The sequence below is a fragment of the Myotis myotis genome, unplaced genomic scaffold (genome assembly GCF_014108235.1).
Source record: "Myotis myotis isolate mMyoMyo1 unplaced genomic scaffold, mMyoMyo1.p scaffold_m19_p_9, whole genome shotgun sequence".
NCBI lineage: Eukaryota > Metazoa > Chordata > Mammalia > Chiroptera > Vespertilionidae > Myotis > Myotis myotis.
In genome coordinates this window covers 62,139,320-62,166,596 of record NW_023416401.1, presented here as the reverse complement: position 1 = coordinate 62,166,596, position 27,277 = coordinate 62,139,320, and the positions used below count along the sequence as shown (strand labels likewise).

General features: G+C 46.6%; 1 protein-coding gene across 1 annotated transcript; it reads left to right on the top strand.

Moving 5' to 3' along the window:
- The first annotated feature begins 954 nt into the window (after positions 1–954).
- On the top strand, positions 955–23,487 carry CUNH20orf96 (chromosome unknown C20orf96 homolog). The gene is made up of 11 exons (XM_036322721.1): positions 955–1,105; positions 1,394–1,442; positions 2,257–2,374; positions 12,649–12,752; positions 18,212–18,370; positions 19,778–19,877; positions 20,797–20,954; positions 21,035–21,136; positions 21,256–21,342; positions 21,996–22,114; positions 22,971–23,487. The coding sequence occupies exons 1-11, from the start codon at positions 1,086–1,088 to the stop codon at positions 23,029–23,031; spliced, it is 1,077 nt and encodes a 358-aa protein (XP_036178614.1). The 5' UTR covers positions 955–1,085; the 3' UTR covers positions 23,032–23,487.
- The last annotated feature ends 3,790 nt before the right edge of the window (positions 23,488–27,277 follow it).

Genomic DNA, 27,277 nt, shown 5'->3' with positions numbered 1-27,277 from the left:
GAAACATCAATGATGTAAGAGTATCATTGATCGGCTGCCTCCTGCATGTCCCACACTGAGGACTGAGCCCGAAACCGGGGCATATGCCCTGGCTGGGAATTGAACCATGACCTCCTGCCATAAGTTGACACTCAACCACTAGGCCATGCTGGCGGGGCATATTCACTTTTTTTTTTCAATAGAAGATATTAATATATGTTGGTGTGACAATGAGAATAATACAGAGAAAAGAGTGATGGGAGAAAACGGGGTGAATTGCTGGGGAAATAGAGAAAGTAAGAGAATAGGATTCAGTGCATAATTGTAGGAGTTGGTCTCAGTAGGCAGTTTATACATAGTCACAGGAGAGAGGCAAGTAGGTGGGTAAATAAGGTGATGTGAGCTTTTGAGTTTACTGATCCCAAGATTTTCTTAGTGAAATAGGAAGCAAATTCAAGAGTGAGGATTTGGCCGAAACCGGTTTGGCTCAGTGGATAGAGCGTCGGCCTGCGGACTGAAAGGTCCCAGGTTTGATTCTGGTCAAGGGCATGTGCCTGGGTTGTGGGCACTTCCCCAGTGGGGGATGTGCAGGAGGCAGCTGATTGATGTTTCTCTCTCATCCATGTTTCTAACTCTCTATCTCTCTTCCTCTCTGTAAAAAATCAATAAAATATATTTTTTTTAAAAAAAAAAAGAGTGAGGATTTGTTCCTTCCTCCCTTTCTTCCTTCCCTTCCCTTAAAAAAAAAAGTAAGGATGGGGAAGGAAGTCATGGAGGTTTGATGAGAGTAAAAATATGACATAATTCTCCAGGCTGTTGGGCGAAGCCAGCTGAGGGATATTTGAAACCAAGTTGAAAAGAATGTGTCCAGAGCTACATTTGCCCTGCGAGATTGGTCCCTCTGGGCACTCCGTAGTCTGCGTCCGTTTCCTTGGAGACGGAGACCCAGCTGAAGCGTCTGGTCTCTAAGGGAAGTCTGAGTAGCCTGAGTTGCCACGCGATCCACGCTGAGTCTAGGAAGTTGGAGAAGACGAATAAGTAGGAACCCCAAGAGATCGGTGCCCCGCGGACTCCCCCGACTCTTCTTCCATTTCCCATTTCCCCCAATGGCGCATGTCTTTCCAAAGTAGGTAAAAGAGTACCGCGAGGTGGTGAAGTGCGCATGCATCGGCCTCCCGCCCACGGGGGGCGGGCGAGGGGGGTTCTCCGCGGTCTTTTGCCCCCCCCCCCCCCCCCCCCTCGCCCACAGCTCCCGAGCCCCGCCTCTCCCTGGCGCTCTCTGGGTTCTGGCTTGGCTGCGTCCCTAGGAAACTGCGGTTTTGGATTCGAGACCTCACGCCTGTTTCATGTTTGCTGCTTGCACCCCCACGGGCTGGCAGTGATGGAAGGTCTTTCCCGCCCTAACTCTTTTCAGACCTACCGACTCTAGGAGTCGCTCTACAGTCCCCAAGTCCCAGACTCCGGTGAGTACGGGAGGGGCTGGGGGAGGAGGGGAGAGGTTCGCTGATCCCGAGCCCGCAGTCCTCCTGCTCTCCATTCCCGTGGAAGCTACAGGCTTAGGTGGTAGAGTCCTGAGATCTGAGTTCCAGGCCCGATGTGTCACACATTTGCTCTGGGACCGAGGCATGCCTTTGAACCGCAGTTTTCTTACCACCTTATCAGAATGTAAGGGTGTAAGTGTATTATGCTGCTCCCTTATTTATCTATGATTCTATTCTGGTTCCCGTTGGGTCTTTTTCATGCCTTCTGTTTCTCACAGTTCTGAGCACCTCACAGCCTGGATGTGCTTAGGAAATTCAGGCTGGCTGATAAGAGTGATAGCTGACATTATGGAGCACTTACCACATGCTTTACAAATCTCTCTCAGAATTCTCACACCAACCTATGGAGGTAGGTTTATAATGAGACCCAGTTTACAGATGAGAAAATTGAGGCTCAGAGAGGTAAAGTCACTTGCTCAAGGTCACTGATATCTATAAAGGGGGAAGCTGGAATTTTTTTAAAAAGAGATATATATTTTTATTGATTTCAGAGAAGAAGGGAGAGGGGGAGAGAGAGAAACATCAGTGATGAGAGAGAATTACTGATCGGTTGCCTCCTGCATGCTCCTTACTGGGGATCGAGCCCACAACCCGGGCATGCACCCTTGACAAGAATCGAACCTGTTAACCCTTAAGTCTGCAGGCTGACTCTGTATCCACTGAGCCAAACTAGTTAGAGGGCTGAAGCTGGAATTTGAACCAACAAGGCTGTGTGACTGATTTTTTTGTCTGGTAGGATTATGTTTCAGGGCAGCAGTCCAAACATAAAGTCAAGCCCTCCGCTGCGCTTCCAGTCCTGCAAACCAGTGTTCGTAAGAAAACCAAAATGAAGCCTTGGATGAGTGACCAGCCAGGTGAGCAGAGGCACTTTGGGCTGGGCTGGGAGCTGGGGATCAGGCAGAGTGAATGCCCTTGGCCCTTGGTGACTCCATTTATTTTAGGGGAGGCTCACTGCTTTAACCAACAATCCCCAGATATCAAGTATTAATTCAGAAGCGTATATCTCATATATGTCAAGGGACATTTGTGCAACTGGGCAGGAGGAGGTAATCTTTTCTGCATGATTATTTAGGGACCTGGGCTCCTTTGCCTTGTGGCTATGACATTTTGTAAGGCCTTGACATTCTAAGCAAGAATATGGATGATTTTGTGGGCAGTTATTTTTTTCCCCAGGGCCCAGATTTGAAGTGACACAATATCACTTCCAGGCAGTAGCCACAACTCAGTCATCTGACCACTCCTAACTACAGAGGGAGATGGGAAATGTAGCCCGGCTGTGTGTCCAGGAGGAAAAGCAAATCGGGTTTGGTGAAGTCAGGGTCATCTCTGCCACGTCATTGTCATGCCTTTCCTGGGGAGTTCAAGGCCTTGCCAGGCAGACATGCCTTCAGATCTTGGCTCTGCCTTTTACTCTCTTGGGAAAATCATTTATTCCTCTGTGCTCACCTGATAGGATTGTTGTGAGAATTAAATGAGATGATCTCTTTAAAGCATTGTTGCTCAACCTTGCCAGACCCAACCCTCATTTTAATAACAAATATTTTGTAATATTCCTATCCTGAAATAAACTTCATAGATAATATAACCTACCTACAGATATAACAAAGAAATAATATAATACCCTAACTGTAAAGAAAAAGTAAAATTTTTTATTGTTTAATAACGTATTTCAATATGTAAATGCTCAGGTTGGACTCCACTAGAAGATATGATAAAGTCATCAGAAGCTTCCTCATAGATGTAGAGCAAGCATGTCAAACTCAAAGGCTAACACGGGCCAAATAAACAAGGTTTAAGTTTATGTGGGCTGCAAAAAAACAGAAGCTTCAATTTTCATAGAAACGTAGGATTATTTCGATAGAGACATGCTGAATACAAAGGGCTGAAATAAATGAGTCATTGTTAACATAAAATAATAGAACATTTTAATAAAAATTAGTATTTTTTCTTTTTTTTTTAAAATATATTTTATTGATTTTTTTACAGAGAGGAAGGGAGAGGGATAGAGAGTTAGAAACATCAATCAGCTGCCTCCTGCACACTCCCTACTGGGGTTGTGCCTGCAACCAAGGTACATGCCCTTGCCCGGAATCGAACCTGGGACCCTTGAGTCCGCAGGCTGACGCTCTATCCACTGAGCCAGACCGGTTAGGGCAGTATTTTTTCTTGAACATTAACCTAGCAGACACTGAATAACTGCACAAATTAATAAGCGTAATGCAAATAAACCTATTGTTCTCTGAAAGCAAAATATTTCCTGTTGTGCACACCAAACAGGTTAGTCCAAGACTAGTGACATGGCAATCAGCTGTTCAAATATTCGCTGCTAGTATTAGTGGAGAGAAATGGTGCGCCTGCATGTAAGGCTTGTAAGAGAAATGACTGCAACACGATTATAGTAATCAGTCATTAGCGAACGTTGTAGTTCATTATTAATAATTACGTATAACAGGGTATTGTAAAAATTAAGTTATGAAACTTTTACTAAAACGTTTCTTACATACCGTTATATTGTCTGGGCTGCAAAAATATTCATTGTGGGCTGCATGTGGCCTGTGGGCCGCGAGTTTGACATGCTTGCTGTAGAGTCCTGGTGAATGTAACAATTGCAAAGGCAGACTGACATGTGGTAATACCAGGGCGATTTTTCATTGCTGCCGTGATTTACAAAGTGGTACCCATCTTTTGGTAAATTCCAAACAAAACAAAGCATGATCTTTCTCTTGATTATAGCTGCTTCCTTGGAAAATTCAGCATTAGAGTAAACCTCTGCAAAATTCTCTCTTTCTCTCTCTCTCTCTCTCTCTCTCTCTCTCTCTCTCTCTCTCTCTCTCTGTCAGTCCTCACCCAAGGATATTTTTCATTCATTTTTAGAGAAAGTGGAAGGGAAGGGGAGAGACAGAGAAATATCAATGCGAAAGAGACACATTGATTGGTTGCCTCCGGCATGTGCCCAGATCAGGGTTGGGGATCGAGCCTGCAACTGAGGTATGTGCCCTATACTGGTATTGAACCAGGGACCCTTCAGTCTGCAGGCTCCTACTCTATCCACTGAGCCAAACCAGCTTGAGCGCAAAATATTCTTTGTGTTTATATGTGGCCCACAGTCAGGTTCTGGGATAAGACCATTATAAATAGCGTTTTCACCTCGATATCTGAGAGGACTTTGGAAAGTCAGGTAGAACCTAGGGGAATTCTGTGTTCTGTGGGGCTGTCCTGTTCTGGGGGATGTCTAGCATCCCTGGCTCCCACCCGCAGATGCCAGTTGGGCCCCCCAGTATTTGTGAAAACTCTGCCTAGGTACCTAAAACACCCCTTTTGAGAGTCATTGATGTAAAGTGATGAGCTAAGGCCTGGTGGTGGTGATAGGATTTTTGTCTAGAGCCCTAGACTCTATTCAGACAGCATCTGTAATGAAACTCTTGCCCTTTTCTTTCACTGAGAAGCCAGTGAGATACATAACAGACACAACCACAACAAGAACAAGAGTAGTTAACATATGCCAAGCACTTATTACGCGCCAGATACTGCTCTCAGCACGTTGCAGGTATCACTTCATTTAATCTTCCGAACAAGCGTGTGAGGAGGGTGCTGTTATTGCCACCTCCTCTACAGGTGAGGCACAGACAGGTGTCACTCCCAAGATCACTCAGTGAGGAGGGGCATAGCCAGGCTGTGACATCTGACAATTTGGCTTTAGGACCCACAGTCTTTCTTTCTTTCTTTTTTTGTTGATCCTCACCCGAGGATATTTTTCCATTGATTTTTAGGGAGAGTGGAAAGGAGAGGGAAAGACAGAGAGAAACATCGATGTGAGAGAGACACATTGATTGGTTGCCTCCTGCATGTGCCCCGACCAGGGCTGGGGTTGGGGAGGAACCTGCAACCAAGGTACGAGCCCTTGATCAGAATCGAAAACTGGGACCCTTCGATCTGCAATCCGACGCTCTATCCACTGAGCCAAACCGACCAGGGCAGGACCCAGGGCAGGCACAGTCTTAAACCTACATATAGCTGGAGAGAGTGTGAGCACTGGAGAGATGCAGACCTGAGTTGGTGTTCCAGTTTCCCTTCTTGCTGGCAGTTCCATCTAAGTAACCTGTCACAACCTCAGTTTCCTTTCCTGTGGAAATAGGCACCAAGATTCCTGTCCTATGCAACTGTATACATAATGCTAAAAATAGCTACCATTTGCTGAGGATTTATTTTGTGCCAGGCTCTGTAGTAGAGGCCCCATTCATTCATTCATTCATTCATTCATATATTCATTCAGCGGCAGCTTTTCAGAGCCCCCATGTGCCTGGCATCGCTCTGAGTGTTGTTGACTCATAGTGAAGGAGACAGATTGGGTTTCTAGTCACAAAGAACTCATGGTTCCAGTCTCAAACATGTAACTACACAACATTTTACCCTTGACATAGGAGATCATCATCTAGTTCACTCCTTACAATGACAGGAGATGATGTTATCACCATTTTACAGACGAGGAAACTGAAGCTTAGGTTGGTAACACGTTCTGAGCAAAGTCCTGTCCTTGAGGACAGTTTTGTGTATTCAAGGGAAATCGATCATCTCTACCAAGATGGAGTAGCCCTGTTCCTTTCTGTTCCTCCCTTTTACAACTAAAACATGTTGGGTATAACACACAAACAGAGAGACTCTGAAAACTGGAAAGAAGAAGGTGGGCTCTTAGGGTGGTGAGTGGACACAGTCATCTGGCGTAACAATGAATATGTGGAAACCAAATTTAAGACAATACATTTACAGTCACTTTAAAGAAATGATTGGCCTGGCTGGCATAGGCATAGCTCAGTGGTTGAGCATTGACCTGTGAGCCAGGAGGTGACATTTTGATTCTTAGTCAGGCCATATGTCCGGGGTCGCAAGCTCAATTCTTAGTGTGGGGCATGCAGAAGGCAGCTGAACAATGATCCTCTCTCCTCATTGATGTTTCTGACTCTCCCTGTCTGAAGTAAAAAAAGAAAAGAAAATGATATTTAGGTATAAAATTAATAAAACATACAGGATCTGTATGCTGAAAATTACATAATGCTGGTGAAAGAAATCAAAGACCTAAGTGAATATAGAGACATACCATGTTCATGGATTGGAAGACTCAACATAGCAAAGATATAAATTTCCCCCAAATTGATGTATATGTTTAATACAGTTCCTATCAAAATTCCAGCAATGTTTTGTTAGACAAAGACAGGTTTATTTTAAAATTTATATAGGAAAGCAAGGCCCTAGAATAGATAAGACAATTTTGAAAAAAGAAGAATAGCATGGGAAGAATCAGTTTACATGATTTTAAGGCCAACTATATAGCTATAATAATAAAGACAGCATATTATTGGCAGAGAGACACATTGGTCAATGGAACAGAATAGAGAAACCAGAAATAGAGGCACACAAATATGCCCAACTGATTTTTTAAAAAATATATATATATTTTATTGATTTTTTACAGAGAGGAAGGGAGAGGGATAGAGAGTTAGAAACATCGATGAGAGAGAAGCATCGATCATCTGCTTCCTGCACACCTCCTACTGGGGATGTGCCTGCAACCAAGGTACATGCCCTTGACTGGACTCGAACCCGGGACTCTTCAGTCCCCAGGCCGATGCTCTATCCAGTGAGCCAAACCGACTAGGGCCCAACTGATTTTTTTGTTTTGTTAATCCTCACCCGAGGATATTTTTTCCATTGATTTTTAGAGAGAGTGGAAGGGAGGGAGCAAGTGGGAGAGATAGAGAGGGAGAGAGAGAAAGGGAGAGAGAAAAACATTGATGTGAGAGAGACACATCAATTGTTGTTCCCACATGAGCCCTGACCAGCATCAGGGATTGAACCTGCAACCCACGTACTGCCCTTGACCAGGAACCCTTGACCTTTCAGTGTGTGGAGAGACACTCCAATCATTGAGCCACATTGGCCAGGACCCAACTGATTTTTGGCAAAAGTGCAAAAGCAATTCAGTGGAGGAAAGAAAGCCTTTTCCACAAATGGTGCTGGAGCAATTGGACATCCATAGACAAAAAAGGAACCTCAGTTTAAGTCTCACAACTTACACAAAAATTAACCGAAATGTGGAGAAATAAAAATTAAATGCAAAAGTGTAAATCTTTTAGAAAAAATCATAGTGGAGAAAAATCTTTGAGCCAAGGAAAGAGTCCTTAAACTGTACACAAACAGCTTGATCTATAAAAGAAAAATGAAATAATTAATAAATCGGGCTTCATAAAAAACACACCCTTTTGTTCTGTGAGAGACTTTGTTAAGAGGATGAAAAGACAAGCTTTAGACTTGGAGAAAATATTGCAAACCACATAGCTGACAAAGAACTGCTATGTAGACTATATCAAGAATTCTCAAATTCAACAGAAAAACAATTCAGTTAGAAAATGGGCAAAAGATATAAAGAGACATTTTACTGAAGAGGATATACAGATGATAAAACACATGAAAAGCTGCTCAATATCATTATCCATTAGGAATATGCAAATTAAACTACAAAGGGATGTCACTGCATACCTATCAGAATGGCTAAAATGAAAAATGGTGATAACACTAAAAGCTGGCAAAGGGGAGATACTCTATCATGCATTCATTGCTAGTGGGACGGTAAAATGGAACAGCCATTCTGGAAAAGAATATAGCAGTTTCTAATGAAACTAAACACGCAATTCCAGCAATTGCACTCTTGCACATTTATTCCAGAAATGAAAACTTACGGTGCATGAATATTTCATAGCAGCCTTATTTATAATACTCCCAAACTAGAAACAACCCAGATATCCTTCAATGTGTGAATGGTTAAACAGTCTATGATCCCTCCATACCATAGAACATCAGTTTCATGCAATGAAAAGGAAAGAACTATTGATAACATTCAATGATTTGGCTGAATCTCCAGAGAATTTTGCTGAGAAAAAAAAAAAAAGCAGCTAATCCCAGATACATACCATGATTGCATTTATATGATGTTCTGGGAATGACAAAATTATGGAAATGCAAAAATGATTAGTGATTGCTAGCAGTTAGGGACAGAGGTGGGAAGAGGATGGTAAGGCAAGGGAAGTGGGCGTACCTGTAAAAGGCAGCATGAGTGATCCTGTGGTTAGGGAACTATCTTGCCCTTTTAAAAAAAAAGTTTTCATTGATTTCAGAGAGGAAGGAAGAGGGAGATAGAAACATCAATGATGAGAGGGAATCATTGATTGGCGGCCTCCTACGCACCCCACACTGGGGATGGAGTCCACAACCTGGGCATGTGCCCTGACTGGGAATTGAACTGTGACCCCTTGGTTCATAGGTCGACACTCAACCACTGAGCCACGCTGGCTGGGCTATCTTGCCCTTCTTCTTCTTTTTTTTTTCTTTTCTCTGTTTAATCTTGCCCTTCTTAATGTTAATATCCTGGTTGTGACATTGTACTTAGTTTTGCAAGATGCTGCCATTGTGAGGAACTGAGTTAAGGGTACATAGGATTTCTCTGTATTCTTAAAACTGCATGTAACCTGAACTTATCTCAAAATAAAAAGTTTAATTAAGCCCTACTTGGTTATGCTCAGTGGATAGAACGTCAGACTGCGGACCAAAGGGTCCCAGGTTTGATACTGGTCAAGGGCACATACCTCGGTTGCAGGTTTCTCCCCTGCCCGGGCCCTGGTCAGGGTGTGTGCAGAAGGCAACCAATCAATGTGTTTCTCTCACTTGGATATTTCTCTCTGTCTTTCCCTCTCTCTTCCACTCTCTGTAAAAATCAATGGAAAAATATCCTTGGGTGAGGATTAAAAAAAAAGTTTAATTAAAAAGAAAAGATAAATCAGGGCTGCTACCATGAATGAAAAGAAATACCCATTATTAAAGCTACAGATCTTTCTAAGCACTTAAGTTCAATTTACAAATCTTATTATTTTTATAAATACTTATAAGAGGGATTTTGGAACTTGGTTAATTAAATTCCCCTATGTCCTTTAAGTCCCATTAAAAAATTTAGTATATTTATTTTCATTTCTAAATAGTTCACTTATCTGATTAACAAAAACCATTGGGTATTTAAACAATTTTTGTACATCTAATAAAATAAACTTCTAAATATGGGTAATCTTATGTTTTTTTATATATACATATATTTTTTATTGATTTCAGAGAGGAAGGGGGAGAGAGAGAGAGATAGAAACATCAATGATGAGAGAGAATTATTGATTGGCTGCCTCCTGCATGTCCCCTACTGGGGGGAGGCGGGTTTTGTGCCTGCAACCCAGGCATGTGCCCTTGGTCAGAATCAAACCTGGGACCCTTCAGTCTGCGGGCTGACGCTCTATTCACTGAGCCACATGAGCTAGGGCATTATCATTGATGTTTCTATCTTTTCCTCTCCTTTCCTCTCTGAAATCAATAAAAATATATTTAAAACAAAACAATAATTACTACTAATAAAGTAGAAAAGTCAGTGACCAGCAGCTACTATGGTGAGAGGCAGCTGCCTGGCTGGGTATTATCATGACAAGCAACTACCAGTGCCAGAGTATGTAGCAAGCTAGACTGTGTCGCAACACAGCTACGCACGTGGCCATTCCCATGATAGGTAATAATAAGGGACAAAACACAATATGGTCTTGAATGGAAAGAGCCTAATTATTATTTTTTAATATATATTTGTATTGATTTTTATTTTATTTTTATTCAGAGAGGAAGGGAGCGGGAGAGAGAGATGGAAACATCAATGATGAGAGAGAATCATGATCCGCTGCCTCCTGCACGCCCCACACTGGGCATCGAGCCCACAACCCGGGCAGGTGCCCTGACCGGCAGTCGAACCGTGACCTCTTGGTTCATAGCTTGATGCCCAACCACTGAGCCATGCTGGCTGGGTGAGCCTAATTGTTTTTTAACCCCATATTTATTTACTTATATTTACTATGTCAATGCATAGCAAAAAGTTTGTAGGAAAATGCAAAAAAAAGAACCCCTAAAATCTGGAGGAGTTGGAAGCAGAGTCAGAGGCCAAGGTGACCCCTGTCCACCCCGTCCCTGACAGGTGGACACTAGACCTGCATGGGAACTGCTGCAGGGATGGGAGCCTGCCACCCACCAGTGCCTGCCCTCACGTGCGCAGCCCGTTCTGGGAATAGACAGCCCTGTGATTAGAAGGATCTTTGTTTTATTGCGACCAAAATATCATTCCCTGTAATTATGACCTTTGGGTCATGATTTGCCTTAAGATAAGGTACATATGTCTAATCCTAAGTGTATACATTCAGCTGGTCCTTACTTAGCCAAGGATTAGCCCCTGAGGGACCTGGAAACTGGATTGGGTGATTTTCCTGAAAAACGCAGAGAATGACTACGCTATGAAAAAAGAAAACAAAGGTGAACAATCAAACAATATACTGTATTAAAAGTTATGTGACTGTGGTCTCTCTCAGATTATTGACCCTTCTTTCTGTGATAATGTGAGATGATACAGTGCTACGTGATGAGGTGCAGTGAGGTGAGTGAAGTAGGCTTTTTGAGGTAGCATTTGGCTACTACTGACCTGATGGTGTGTCAGGAGGAGGATCATTGAGCCACGATGATGTCATGTCTTCCACCCCCAATTTAATGCCTTTTCCATCTTGACTAAGCGGTTACCATGCACAGTGGCTGTACCTTGTGCAGTCTGAGGTGCGACAGCAAAACTAGCACAGATTTATTTTTTCTTCTTCACAATTTCATGGGTAGAAGATTCGTTGTTATAGACCTTAGCAGCCTCAGCGTACGATTTTTCTTTCTTTCCTTGATGAGAATTTTCATCTTTTCACCTAAAGGAAGCACTACATGGCTTCTCTTTGGCACATCTCAATCGGCAGCATCACTTCTAGTGCTTTGGGGCCATTGTTAAGTAAGGTGAGGATGACTTGAACACCCACAGTGACACCTACAGTGGACCTGGTAGCCCAGATGGCTGCTAAGCGACTAACGGGCAGGGGGCATGTACCGTGTGGAGATGCTGGGCAGAAGGATGCTTCACGCCCTGGGAGGGATGGTCTGGATGGCGTCGTGAGATTTCATCACGCTTCTCAGAACAGTTGGCACTGTAACACTTATGAATTGTTTATTTCTGGAATTTTCCATTATATATTTTTGGACCCCTGTTGACTGGGTAGCTGAAACTACAGAAAGTTAAACCGTGGATGGCGGCGGAGGGGTAGGGGTACTGTACAGATAATTCCTAATGTTCACACAAAATTATTTTAACTTCATTACTTTAATACTTAATATTAAACTTTCCCAGGGCTGAGGTATTGATTCATTAAAGAAGGAGTATTTTTCTGAAATGAACTGTGCTGCACGGAGGCAGGGGCTCTGGTAGGGGCTGCAGCGTTCCGGTGACCTGTCTCATGCCCTGCGTGCAGGACTTGCCGAGAGGACCCAGCGACTCTCAGGACATGCCCTCCACATGCCCTATTTTGGTCAGAATTATTCTCCTATCTTCCTTTTCTGGCAGGACCACACAGCTTTTATAGGTATTTCAGAGACAGGCAGTTGGAGTTCTGTGTAGCTTCTGTGCTGATGGCGTGGTCCTGATCCCAGTGCTCAGGTCATTATAACAGTGACAGCTAATGATGTGTGTTCAGTCCTCAGTGCGTGTTAGGTGCTCTTCCAAACACTTCAAAATGCAGTAACTTCTTATTTAACTTCCATGACAACCCTATCAGGTAGGCATGGTGGGGGCAACTGAGGGACAGAGAGATCCTGATTCATGCCCAAGGTCACACAGCTGATACGAGGCAGAGCCTGGGTTCAAACCCAGGCGGCCTGGCTCATTAGTTCTTGCTCTTGACCCTTGCCCTGTTTGAGCTTGCCTTTGGCCGGGTTGGTGGGAGAGATTGGGGGCACATGGTTGATTCCTGTTCCTCTCTCCCCCCTCTGTTTGTACCCACGGTCACTGGGTATGTGGAAGTTGCCTGGGCTTTCATGAGGGATATGAGTTTCATCCTTTGTCTCACTGTCACACATTGTAAAGCTGTCTGTGGCTCGGGCTGGGGCTTGGACCATCTCTCATGGGTGGTGCATTCCTTGGGACCTGACCCAGGCCTGCTTATACCCCCAACTCTCTCTGCCCTGTACCGTGCCCTAGGGCATTCCAAGTCTCCCACGTTGAGGACATGCCAGCTGGGGAATCCACAAGACCTGTGCAGAGGGAAGGTGGACTCTGGGAAGATGAAGCTCCGGCTAATGAGGGTATTTGGAGCACCCTCCCAAGGTGCTGGGGCCCCCGGGCAGGGGCATGGGGATGGCGGTAGCAGACCTGCGCCGGCCACTTGTGGAAAACCATCAGAGTCCCTTTTCATTTCCGGGCATTAGGAATGTGGCTTATTCATTTAAACATTCCTAGTAAATTACTTTCATGGAATACACTGCATTTTGAAACAAGGCTTAGAAGCTTACAATTAATTTTTCTACATCAGCTGACACAATTTTGGATAATTAATTTTCTCATCGTCCATTGTTTTACATGGTTTGGGACAATGTTCCAAAATATTTGAAATGACTAAAAGAAGGAGGGGGCTTTCATGTCTACAGCAAGAAGTGAAATACTAAATACTGTAAGTACTATCGAATACTATAGAAGAATTCTTACCTTCTCCAGGAAAGTGTTTAATAGCTCAATGAGCAATGACTGCTGTACAAAGAAATAGGGGAAAATGTATTTGCTTTGAGACCTTTTTACCCCTTTAACCTTCAGTTTTGCAAAATGATTTAGAGGCCGCCCAGCATTCTTAAAGGAGAAACTCATATTTCCGGTGTTATTTTTTCCTGACTTTAGAAGTGTTCATGTATTTTTGTTTGATAAAAAACGTGAACTTGGACAATTTGGCTCTAAAACCTGTGCTACCAATTTCTGATACTGTCTCTTGTAGTCATTCATTTGTTTACTTAGTCAACAAATATTTATGGAACACCCATGTGCCAAGCCCTGTTCTAAGTGTGGGGATTCACCCGTGATGTGGCCTCTGACATTAGGTAGCTCACATTCTACTGGGGGAGACAGACAGTAAACAACACAAATATATAATACTAGAGGCCCAGTGCATGAAATTTGTGCACGGGTAGGGTCCCTAGTAGCTGCCAGCCGTGGCCTCCCTTCCCCAGTTGCTGGCTGCCGGCCATGGCCTCCCTTCGTTATGCACCGCCCTCTGGTGGTCAGCGCAAGTCATAGTGAGCGATCAAACTCCGGGTCGGTCAAACTCCCGAGGGGACACTTTGCATATTAGGCTTTTGTTTATATAGATGTGTGGTGATGCTAACTGCTATGAAGAGGCATAAAGATAAGGTTAGAGGGCTAGAGAGGCACAGAGGAGGGAGTGACTGTGACTGTTTTAGATGGGGTGGTCAGGGAAGGCTGCTAAGGTGGTAATATCTGAGGGAGGAAGGTTTCAAGTAGAGGAACCTCAGTGCAGAGGCTCTGAGGTTGGTGTGAGGTCAGTGTGGCTGGGGCAGTTGATGAGGGGGAAAGATGTTGGGATGCGAGGACAAGGGGCAAAGCTTGTATACGGCCCTGTAGTCCATGATTGCACTTGGTGTTTTTACTCTGAGTAAGACAGGAAGACCCAGGAGGCTTATGAGGAGAGCAGGGAAGTGATCTGACAGATTTTCACAGGAGTCCTTGGGGCGCGGCTGCGTCCTTGGGTATTTTGGTGTGGAGATGTGGAGGCAAGATAGTGGCTAGAGCATCGGTGCATGGGTTTGATTCCTGGTTAAGGGCACAGGGACTTGGGGAGACAAGGGGAGACAGGAAGGGAGCACAGACTACCCATTGGTTTGTTCTTGGAGATGGGTAGGATCCTACTCTGCCTCTTAGCCTCAGGACAATTACATATTCAATCCACAATGCTTGAGAAAGTGCCTACTGTGTGCTAGGCACCGTGGCTGGTGCTGGGGACCCAGCCATGAGCATGGCACTAAGAATTAGTGCTGTTATGGGGCCTGACCTTTAGTGGGGAGAAACAGTAAGTGGATTTTGCTTATTTTCTAGTTGTGGTTAATCCTCACCTGAGAATATCTTTTCCATTGATTTTTAGAGAGCGTGGAAGGGAGTGGTAGAGACACAGAGAGAGGAAACATCAATGTGAGAGAGACACATCGATTAGTTACCTTTTGTACTTGCTCAGACCGGGTGGAGGATTGAGCCTGCAACAGAGGCATGTGCCCTTGACCTGAATCGAACCCCAAACCCTTCAGTCTGTGGGCCAACGCTCTAACCACTGAACAAAACTGGCCAGGGTGACAAATGAATGTTAAAAACCCAGGGAATAGGTCCCCATCAGTGTATTCAACCCATACTTCTGGAGCTCTTGGTAATGTCCCATGTGCTGGCTGTCACATTTTATGTTATTTATTTTTATTATTTTTATTTTTTTAAATATACTTTTATTTATTTCAGAGAGGAAGGGAGAGAGAGATAGAAACATCAGTGATGAGAAAGAATCATTGACCGGCTGCCTCCTGCACACCCCACACTGGGGATTGAGCCCTCAACCCGGGCATGTGCCCTTGACTGGAATCGAACCCGGGACCCTTCAGACTGCAGGCTGACGCTCTATCCTCTGAGCCAAACACTAGGGCTGGCTGTGACATTTTAGTGGGGGATACAGGAAACAAGGTAATAAGAAAAATACCTGTTATGTTGATTGGTGATAAGTCCTAGGACAAAAATACATTGGAAAAGGGGAGACATAATTATAAACTATAATTAGTAATTACAGATTGGAGTAAGGGTCAGGAAGGAGGCAAAGAAGGGTTTCTACTCTAGATCTGGTGGTCAGAGAAAATCGATTTCTAGGGCAGAGGTCTGTAGTGTATCTAAATCACTGGGAGCCCTAGCCGGTTTGGCTCAGTAGATAGAGCGTCGGCCTGAAGTGGGGTGTGTTAAAAGTAAGATTCCTGATGCCAACCCCAGTGATGCTGGCTTAGTGGACCTGAGACTTGGAGACCGGCATCTTTCACAAGATGCTCTGGTCCCTGTGGGCCATCTTTGGGTATTTTGGTGTGGAGATGTGGAGGCAAGATAGTGGAGTGGGTCCCGGCTGGTGTTCTCAATGGTTAGTGCATCGGTGCCTGGGTTTGAGTCCCGGTTAAGGGCACATAGTGAGGTTGCAGGATCATCCCCGGCCCTGGTCGTGGCATGTGCGGGAGGCAACCAATCGATGTGTCTCTCTCACATCAATGTGCCCTCTTCTTTCTCTCTCTGTCTCTCCATCCCTTCCTTCCACTCTGAAAATCAATGGAAGAACTCCCCTCGGATGAGGAGTAAGAACAACAAAAAGATTGTGCAGTGGTTAGGAGCCAGACTTCAAGGACAACAGCTCTGCTGTGTGTGACCTTGGATAACTTACTGACCCTCTCACTGTTTCTGCTTCTGTAAAGTGGGACGCATAATAGTGCCAACTGAGATAGTGTGTATAACGTGCTTAACACAGTGTTGGGCACATAATACGTACATAGGTTTGCCCTATTACTCTTTTTTTTTTCATTTTATTTAAAAAAATATTTTTGTTGATTTTTTTACAGAAAGGAAGGGAGAGGGATAGAGAGTTAGACACATCGATGAGAGAGAAACATCGATCAGCTGCCTCCTGTACACCCCCCACTAAGGATGTGCCCACAACCTTGACCGGAATTGAACCTGGGACCCTTCAGTCCGCAGGCCAACGCTCTATCCACTGAGCCAAACAGGTCAGGGCCTATTACTCTTTTTTTAAAAAAAATATATTTCATTGATTTTTTCCCCCAGAGAGTAAGGGAGGGGGAGAGGGATAGAGAGTTAGAAACATCGATGAGAGAGAAACATCATCGATCAGCCGCCTCCTGCACACTCCCCACTGGGGATGTGCCTGCAACTAAGGTACATGCCCTTGGCCGGAATCAAACATGGGACCTTTCAGTCCACAGGCCGATGCTCTATTCACTGAGCCAAACCGGTTAGGGCTGCCCTATTACTTTATTATTATCTGAGGAATATGAAAGCTGAGGATAGGTAAGGGAGGGGGGTTCTAGCAAAGGACAGAAAAATAAGGAAAAAGAGAAGGAATGAAGAAGAGGGCACATAGGTATGGCAGAGGGGGAGGGTGAGAGCCAGTGAGAACAGCATCAGCTCCTGTTCACTGAGTGCTCTCTGAGTGTGTGAGACTTGCTACTAAGCGGCTTGATTGTGAATATGATCTCGCTGATTTTTTTTTTTACAGCAGCTCTCTGAGTGGGTAGCAGTTATCTATGTTTGAAATCAGTATAGGGGGGCTCTGGGAGTCTAATGTGCCCAGTTTCCCTTAGGTGGTAAGTGCCAGAGTGGGATTTTTGTTGTTGTTAATCCTCACTTGAGGATATTTTCCATTGATTTTTAGAGAGAGTGGAAGGGAAGGGAGAGAGAAAAACATTGATGTGAGAGTAACATTCCTTGGTTGCCTCCTGCAGGAGCCCTGACTGGGGGGCCTGGAATAGAATCTGCAATCCAAGTATGTGCCCTTGACCAGGAATTGAACCCAAGACCCTCGGTGTGTGAGCTGTTACTCTAACCACTGAGAAACACTGGCTAGGGCCAGAGCTGGGATTTGAAGCAAAGTGTGTCCTGGCCTAACATACACGTCTTAATCACTTTGAGGTTCAGCCATGCCTTGCAGCTTTAAGCCCATTCAGTTCCTTGTCTTAGTGTAGTGAAAAGACAGGCATAGTCAGAAGTCTGCCTTTCCAGTTCTGGTGACCCCACGTCCTGGCTGTGTGACTTTGGGCAAGTCACTTAACCTGTCTGAGCTTACACCTATCAATAAAATAGAGTTGTAAACATAGGGCTGTTAGAGGATGAACTGATACCATGTGCCACATGTACCAAATGAGGCACACTGTGCAACCCATAGTAGGTCTTCAACAATTGTTACTGCTGTTATTATTGTAGATTATTGTACTTGCTGGGGGTGACTTAAGCCCTTAGTAAGGGTTCGCGACCCCTGAAAATACATCCTGCATATCAGATATTTACATTACGATTCATAACAGTAGCAAAATTACAGTTATGAAGTAAGTATCAAGGAAAATAATTTTATGGTTGGGGGTCACCACAACATGAGGAGCTGTATTAAAGGGTTGCGGCATTAGGAAGGTTGAGAACCACTGCCTTAGACCCTCACTGTTTCCCCAGGGGCATTGTATGAAATGAGAGATTACTCAGTTCAGCTGCCTGGTGAAAAATGTTAGCGATCATCATCCACTCTGCCTCCCTGCTTCTCCAGACATGGCCCATTACCTCTGCCACCTCCTTACCTACCTGGGGCATTTTCTATTATAATAATTACTACTACTATGTTTCATTGATTTTAGGCAGCTATTGATAATAAGTCGCACCTTTATTTTATTTATTCACTAATAAAATATCAATTAGATTGAGACAGGCATCAACTGTGAGATGCATCGCCACTTTAGAGAAGTAAAATTATGGGAAAATGGGCATTTCAGAATGGATGAAATAGTTGGCGGTGCTGTGACCCGCTGACAATGGGGAACCGCCTCCCAGCATGGGTTGCATTTACCAGTCGAGGCCACTAGGGGGCGAGCGTGCAGCCGGAGGGAATTGGTCCCTGAGCTCCGGGATGCGCAGGCCGCCACGCCCTGCGCAGCACCACCTCACATCCTCCTCCCTCCGCGCGCAGGCGTTGCTCAGGAGCCGGCGAGCCGCACTCCAGGAGCTCTGCAAGCAGGAGGGCTTTCTCACCAAGCTCAGTCAAGACCTGATCACGACCATCAAGGACATGGAAGACAGCTCAGCCCTGAAAACACGCGGGATGCTGCAGCAGCAGGACATCTTTGGGGTGAGGCTCCACCTTGGCCCTGCAGCCCCGCCTCCGCCATCTGCGCCTCGGTCCAGCCCACCATGCTGCTTCCTGAGCGCTTTGGCGCCCTCTCCTGGTCTCCTGGCCGATTGCACAGCTGCTGCTTCCATCTGGAAGATACATCTCTTACACACTTGGCCCCACCTACCAGGGCTTCGGAATCAGACCTGGACTGGGGGGCTCATCCTAACGTCAGTACTTATTAGCTGAGAGACTTTGAGTTAACCTCTGAGTGGTGTAAAATGGCTCAATAGCACCCATTCCAAGGCGTGGTTGTGGTGTACTTGGTACACACCCAGTAGATGTGCAAGAGAAGGTAGCTGCTGTCATCACCAGCAGCACATACTTACAAAGTGCAATACTAAGCGCTTGTCTATTCTCAAGCAGCCTTACAACAACCCTGTGGGCTGGGAATTACTATTATCTTTATTTTACCTATGAAGAAACAGAAACATAGGCTAGGTGACTTGGTCAAGGTCAGTTTAAGGTCACCCAGCTAGCAGAGTGATCTCCAGCTCTCATTCCAGTGGGGCCCCAGGCAGTCAGAAGGCTCTCTGTGGGTACTGATGGGGCTGAGGGACTCAGAGCTTAGGGGATCTGTCTAACCCAGACATGGGAGGATCGGGAAGGCTTCCTGGAGGAAGTGGTGCTTGGGTTGAAACATGCAGACATAGGTGTTAACTGTAGAGAGCAGAAAAGTGTCCCAGGCAGAGAAAATGGGCATAAAAGGCCTGGGGTGAGAGAAGCATAGCCAACTCAAGGAGCCACATGTTGCTTAGTGTGGCCAGACAGACCGGAGGAAGGGATCAGGGAGAGAGGAGGTTGGCCCAGGCCGGGGGGAGGAGGCTTTGCCACACAAGGTAAGGGGTTTGGATCTTGTTTACAGTGCAAAGGGGAGCCGTTGGAAAGTTCTAAATAGGAGAGGGACAGGTCACTGTTTTTTAAAGAAAGGTCCTTCTGACTGCTGTGTGGAGCATCACTCAAAGGGGAGGACCAGTGAGGGGTAGCTGTTGTCATACTCAGACAGGAGATGGAGAAAACCTGAGTAAGGTAGTGGCAGCCGGGATGGAGAGAAGGGCGTGGCTGCGAGTGCGTTTGGGGTGTGACAGCCGGACCACTTGGTGACATGTTGAGTGAGAGAGGGGAGTAGAGGCCGCTGCCTGGGTTTGGGCCGTGTGCCTGGGTGTGGTAGGGCCATTGGCTGATTGGGTGGTAGGAAAGGGCAACGTTGGGAGGGGGTAGGTGACTGCTTTCTAGCCGTGGAAAGGTTCCTGGGCCTGGGAGTGGGACTGGGTTTGAGGACTCCTCGGCGGCAGTGCTGAATTCCCTGAGAGGCCATGCTCTTGGGGAGGGGGGGGAAGCGAGCTCACCCCACCACTCCCACAGGCCATCATCAACAGCTTGGGGTACTCCAACAAGAAGAAGCTGCAGCAGATGACCCGTGAGCTGCAGGAGTGGAAGGAGAAGGAGGAATCCAAGATGAGCTGTAAGAATCCACGAGGCAAACTCCTCGATCCTCCCCTGGCCCGCTGGGGGGGTCAGCTGCAGGGCCCTCACCTTGTACCTACTGTTCTGGAACCAGCAGGCCCATCTTCTCCCTGCTTAGGCAGATGGAATTGTTAACATCCGGAGCTAATGGCTTGCTATGGAGTGTTCAGCAGGTCGAGGTCCCACGTGTCTTCATTTTTATGAGCGCACACTCAGTCACTGCAGCTATCTGTGAGGGAGGGAATAGTCTCCCATTTTACAGATGAGGAAACGGAGGCTAAGAGAATTGAAGCAGCCTGCCGAAGGTTATACAGCTAACGGCCAAGAACCAGCCCAAGCCTGCCTCTGTTTCCTGCCAAGTTCGCTGTGGGAGTTGGGGCCCGGGCCAGGTCCCAGGTCTCCCGCTCTCTCTCCTGCTGAGCCTGTGGCTTCATTCCCCTGAGCAGATTAGAAGCCTTCTGAGCAGAGGGACGGTGTGGCGAGTCAGAAAGCATCAGCTAGTGGGGGTCCCCGCCAAGGAGGACGGCAGGACAGACTTTGTCTTAATCTGACTGTGGCTGCGTCTCGGGAGCCAGTGTTGCCCCATCTCCCGGGGCTTGTGTTGCAGGTGTGAGAACGAGGAGGCTGAAGTCCAGGGAGGGAGGTCTTAGTGAGGGTCACATAGCAAGTTGTCGACAGAGCTGGGACTAGTCTCGGGATCGTGCACCAGTTTAGTTTCCCCTTCCTACCCCGTGTTGCTTCTTCAGTGGGTGGAAGACTCTCTGGGGCCTTAGCTGAGAGTCACCACCTCCCAGCCTCGTGTGAGCTCGCATCAGCCCAGAACCCAATCCACTGGCTAAGGAGAGCTTTGCCTCCTGGGATCCTGGGAGGGGTCCTTGAGGGAGGATCCTGCCTCCTGCTCCCCCTGACTTCTCCAGACCTGAAGCAGCAGGTGGAGCAGCTGAATGACAAGATCAAGAAGACCCAGGAGGAAGTGAACTTCCTGAGCACTTACATGGACCACGAGTATCCCGTCAAGTTGGTCCAGATTGCCAACCTGCTGCACCAGCTGGAGCAGGTGAAGGACAACCAGCAGGTAGGTGAGCCCCTGGCTTTGTCCTGTTGGCCCCGGGGGGAGGCAGGGCCGGTGGCCAACATGCTCCTGCTGCCCCCCAGGATGAGTTGGATGACTTCAGTAAGATATGCAAAATGGTCCTGGGGTCTTTGTCTGATCAGATTCAGATGAAGAGAAAAACGCTGCTGGGCTCTCTGGTGGTGGTGAGTAGCCAGCGCCGGCACCCAACCCTGCTTGCCTTCCCATCCTCGGCCTCCAGGCCCCCTGCATGCACTGCTTCCCAGGAAGAGGCATGTGGGGCCAGACTCTCCTTCATTCACAGAAAATCCAGCATCCCATTCAGGGCGTTCTTCTGCAGAAGACCCGGGAAAGCCAGAGCATGGAGAAGTACATAGACAAGTACAGAAAAGTGAGTGGCCAGGGTGGCGATGGTTCCACCCCCGCCTGCCCCCCGAGGGAGCAGAGGGGTGGGAAGTCCTTGGCACCTGCGGGAGACAAGCTTGTCCTGACCTGGTGCTCAGGAGTCTTGGACTCCGGTGTTGGCCTCTCTCCTTGCAATGCCATCATTGTCACTTGCTCCTCCTCTGAGAAGGGGATTTGTGGCGGCTTAGGCCTTGCCTCAGAGACCAGCATCGCTGGGCATGACCCATTAGCAACATCACCAAGCATTGCCTACTCAACCACATTTTACTGTCACCAGCCACCCCTGATCATCACCCCTTAATTCTTGTCATTGACCACCTCTCGTAACGTCACCATCACCACCCTTTTGTGTTAATTTTCATTCCCGTCGTCAGTTACCTTCACCATCCCCATCAGCCCTCATTAATCCTCATCACCAAGCACTGCCCTCTGCTCTGCAGCCTGTCTGCGTTCTCCAGGGTCCCCTCACTTTCTCAGGACCATCAAGCATTGTCACTGATCTGTGAGCCAGCCCTGTCCTGCCAGAGAAGCCCCTCTCCGGGGTCCCGGAAGTCCCTACTCCTCACCCATTTTGCCCTTCCCTACCTTTGGTTGGGGTCGTGTGGATTCTCAGTTTCCCCTGCTGTGTCCCTCTCTCAGTTTGTCAACGAGTTTGAGGAGGAAATACCCAATTTAAGGGCCGAGGTGGAATGGCTCCGAGTCCAGACCCAGGAACCCCGAGAGATCGCATTTGCAGACGTTCTGCTTCGGAGACCCAAGTATGTGATCATTCTGCTACTTCCTGGGCATCTTCCCTGCCTCTTGCTACTGTATGGGAAGAATAATGCCTGTCCCTTACGAGCATTTATTGCATGCCAGCCTGGTCTCATTTGTTCCTACCAGTGACTGAGGTCGGAATTATTACCCCTCCCCCTTTTTCTTTAAAAAAAAAATATTGGTGAAAGATGAATGAATGGACTAGTTAATTTTATTTTGATATATTTTGTTGATTTTTTTACGGAGAGGAAGGGAGAGGGATAGAGAGTTAGAAACATCAATGAGAGAGAAACATCGGTCAGCTGCCTCCTGCACACTCCCCACTGGGGATGTGCCCGCAACCAAGGTACATGCCCTTGACCGGAATCGAACCTGGGATCCTTGAGTCCGCAGGCTGACGCTCTATCCACTGACCCAAACCGGTTAGGGCATTACCCCCCTTTGATCGAGGAAACTGAGGCCCACCTGGTGTCTGTCACATAGTGAGTGCTTGTTACATAGGCGCCGACAGGAGGACTGAGGGTCTGAGAGGGCAAGTAGGAGACACAGGTGACACAGAGCCAGGTTTCCAAAGGAGTCATCTGACTTCAAAGAGAGCTCACCTGAGGGGCCCCAGCATCTTAGAACTGAGCTCCTGCTCCCTCTTGACCTTAGACCTCTGTAGGGGAACACCAGTCCTGTCCATTCCTTTTTCATTTTTGAGTGTTTGTGTGTCTGGGCTGTGAGGCTACAGATGGGGCTCCCCAAATAAGTACCAGTGTTCTCGAGAGCAGGGCTCCCCTGAGGACAGGCTTCCCCACCTACAACCCTGGCACCCCGACTTGGCCTCTCACACCTCTCGTTGCTCTTCCTTACCAGGTGCACCCCAGACATGGATGTCACCCTCAACATCCCCGTGGAAGAGCTGCTACCCTTCTAGATGGCAGGGCCATGGCCACCCTTCCCTCCCTGCTCTCCTCCCCACACCCGGAGCCTGAGTCGTCTCCTTCCAAGACCATATTCCCATTGGTACCCTCCTCGTCTGCCTCTCCTTTCCTCCCTCCATCCTTTTGGTTTGGGGCTACCACTTGGGCCAGGTGGGAATTTCCAGCCAAGTCCACCACTTCCTTTTACTAATAAAGCTGGATTTGCATTTGCTCTTTGCCAGTGCCTGGGGGAATGGACTTTGTCTTAATATGAGGGCAGCTGTGCTGGCTGCATCTGGGGCTCAAAACTTCTCGAGAAATGCCAGACTGACCCCCAGCCTGAATCTCCCTGGCTCTGTGGCTCCAGGCTGCCCCCTTCCTGGTTCAGTGGAAGCCCAGGTTCCGTCCCAATTTATGTCCAGTCCTGTTAGGACCAGTGTCAGGGTGAGTTTAATACACTTGGGAATTTGCTGGGCCTTCATTGACAAATAAGCCCCAATAAAGCTAAGCATGACAAAAAGGCCATACCATGACAGTTCGTGGTCATGGCCATTGTGGCTGAATCCCACCATTGTAGGTGTGTGGGAAGGGGGTAGGGGGGAGGGAGTTGCCCATGGGTTAGCAGGAGTGTAGGTGTGGGTGACAGCACTTGGTAGGGAGGGACCAGTCCACATACATTTGAGGATATTTCTCATGTGTGTCCATTAAGTTACTCTGCCCATGATTCACTGTCCACACCAGCCGTGGGCAAACTACGGCCCGCGGGCCGGCCCCGGCCCGTTTGAAATGAATAAAACTAAAAAAAAAAAAAAAAGACCGTACCCTTTTATGTAATGATGTTTACTTTGAATTTGTATTAGTTCACACAAACACTCCATCCATGCTTTTGTTCCGGCCCTCCGGTCCAGTTTAAGAACCCATTGTGGCCCTTGAGTCAAAAAGTTTGCCCACCCCTGGTCCACACCATATTGTCTGCTAGTCTGGGTATAGTTACCTCCACCTCCTGTGAAAGTTCATCATTATTAGCTATGAGTTGGCTCTTGTATCCGTGGAATTTTGGCAAAGTTTCTGCCTTAGGCAAATTAGGATTATCAGGATTCCAAATCAGCATAGTTGGGGTCATGCGGGGGGTGGGGGGCACTAGATAATGAAAGGATCCCATCCAGTTATCTGTCCTTAGTCTGTCCACCACCCTTTATTGGAGCATTGGAGGGCGGCAGGAGTGAGAACGGGTGTATGGGGATGTGGAGGAGGGGGAAATCGGCGTGCTGTTGCCTTTACTGGCAAGAACAGGTGTCTTCAGAGCATTTTGCAAAGGTGTAGAATGCCCCATAGGTGGAAAATGTAGCATAATAAAGGTTGTGGGCAGGCATGACCCAGGCATTATTTTTAAATTTTAGTAGGGGATGTTTGAAAAACCATTCTGGCATCAGGGCCAGCTAATCGAGTAAATGTAAGTTTCTTGTTCTAAGGCCAATTTCTGTGTACCTTGTGAGGTTCCTTGACCTATATCTAGTTTAGGACACCAGTAGGAACTAGGAGGGCTTTGGTCTGGTCCTGGGCAGCGGAGTCACCCATTGTCGGGTGTATGCCCATGTTAAGTGTGTCGACTTTGGTGTAGGCATACCGCATATAACCAGAAGGTGGCAGTAAAGGGCTAATAAAATTAACCTGTCAACAACTTTAAGGCCTGGCTCCTGGGGAATGGCGCCCCTCCCCCCCCCCCCTTAAATCTCCAGTGGTCTATTTTATTGTAGAGTTCACAATCGGAGACGATAATTTTGGCCGTTAGTGTGTGAATGGGAGGCCGTTGTTTTGCTCCTATTGCTATTCCTTGCTCCCTGTCCACCTGAGCTGGCCAGCCTCCCACCTCATCTCACCATTCTCCTCCTGTTCCTATTTCTTAGTCCCGTGGTCGGCAAACTGTGGCTCGTGAGCCACATGCGGCTCTTTGGCCCCTTGAGTGTGGCTCTTCCTAAGCCTTAGGAGTACCCTAATTAAGTTAATAACAATGTACCTACCTATATAGTTTAAGTTTAAAAAAATTTGGCTCTCAAAAGAAATTTCAATCGTTGTACTGTTGACATTTGGCTCTGTTGACTAATGAGTTTGCAGACCACTGTCTTAGTCCAAGGAGCCCTCCTTACTCTGCCAAACCATCTCCTTTCCTGCTCAGTCTTTGCAGTGGCTGGTCCCCTGCTCTGAAGACTGTTCTCCAGGTCTTAGTGCAGCCGAGTCATCATGCCCTCTTAGTGCGAGTTTCCTTTCTCAGGGAGGTCTTTCTTGACCATGTCTTAAAAATAGATTTTTATTGATTTCAGAGAGGAAGGGAGAAGGAGAGAGAGAAAAACATCAATGATGAGAGAGAATCATTGATTGGCTGCCTCCTGCATGTCCTCTACTAGAGATTGAACCCCAACCTGGGCATATGCCCTGACTGGGAACCTCCTGGTTCATAGGTCAACGCTCAGCCACAGCTGGCTGGGCTGTCTTTTCATTTTGTTGATGGTTTCTTTTGCTGTGCAAAAACCTTTTAGTTTGATGTAGTCCCATTTGTTTATTTTTTCGTTTGATTCCCTTGCCTGAGGAGGTATATCAGAAAAAATATTGCGCCCTCGCCAGTTTGGCTCAGTGGAGAGAGCATCAGCCTGTGGACTGAAAGGCCCTGGGTTCAATTCCGGTCAAGGGCACATACCTTGGTTGTAGGCTTCTCCCCAGCCTGGGTTCTGGTCAGGGTCTGTGTCGGAGGCAACCAATCGATGTGTTTCTCTCACATCGATATTTCTCACTGTGTTTCCCTCTCTCTTCCACTCTCTCTGAAAAATCAATGGAAAAATATCCTCACATGAGGATTACAAAGAAAAAAATATATTGCTATGAGAAATGTCTGAATGTCTGAGATTTTACTGCCTGTGTTTTCTTCTAGCAGTTTTACGGTTTCGAGTCTTTCATTTAAGAATGTAATTCATTTTGAGTTTATTCTTGTATATGGTGGAAGGGTGTGGTCTAGTTTTATTTTTTCACGTAGGTTTCCAGTTTCCAACCATTTATTGAATAGAGCCTCTTCACAAAGCGGTGTCCCCGTTACCCATTACATCATTTGTGCAGCTTTTTCCTGGTTGGATTGAACCTGCAAATTGTCTCCTGAGAATACAGCAGAAGCTAGTGTCCCATCTCCTTCCCCTTCCTGCCCCCACCCCCACCCCCACATGAGCAGGATTCAGTTGCTTCCCTTTCCTGTGAAAGTCCATCATTGTTATTAGCTATGAGTTGACCCTAATACCCATGAAATTTAAGCAAAGTTCCTGCCTTAGGCAAGTGAAAATTTGCATAGGGGAGATAAATAAGGGGGGATAATGCAAGAAGGTCAAAAGGTACAAGCTCTCACCTTCAGACGGTGGTTTGGTTATTAGGTGACACCTTGGGACTGGGGTGAATTTTTGTTAGTACAGGCATATTCAATTACAAGTTAACATGTTTAGGTAACTATATTAAACTTACACAGATTTGTGTAGTTACGGGCAGAGTCATTTTGAACAAGCCAATGAGCACACTGCTATAACAGTGACTAAACATTTTTTTCTTTTAAAATGTTTACTGTAAAAGTAATTCTTTTTTTTAAAATACATTTTATGCCGAAACTGGTTTGGCTCAGTGGATAGAGCGTCGGCCTGCGGACTGAAAGGTCCCAGGTTCGATTCCGGTCAAGGGCATGTACCTGGGTTGCGGGCACATCCCCAGTAGGAGATGTGCAGGAGGCAGCTGATCGATGTTTCTCTCTCATCGATGTTTCTGACTGTCTATCTCTCTCCCTTCCTCTCTGTAAAAAATCAATAAAATATATATATTTAAAAAAAAAAATAAAATACATTTTATTGATTTTTTACAGAGAGGAAGGGAGAGGGATAGAGAGTTAGAAACATCGATCAGCTGCCTCCTGCACACCTCCCACTGGGGATGTGCCCACAACCAAGGTACATGCCCTTGACCAGAATCGAACCCGGGACCCCTCAGTCTGCAGGCCGACGCTCTATCCACTGAGCCAAACCGGTCAGGGCTGTAAAAGCAATTCTAAATTAAAAACAAATCTGAGCACATGGCGCTCATGGTCCTGAGTCATTCCTGAGAGCGGAGGGTGTACTCCACCGCGGTGCATCAGTGCGACTCCAGACTCATTCTCTAAGGCTGGCTCTCAGCTTTGTTTTTTAAAAATATCTTTTTATTGATTTCACAGAAAGGAAGGGAGAGGGAGAGAGATAG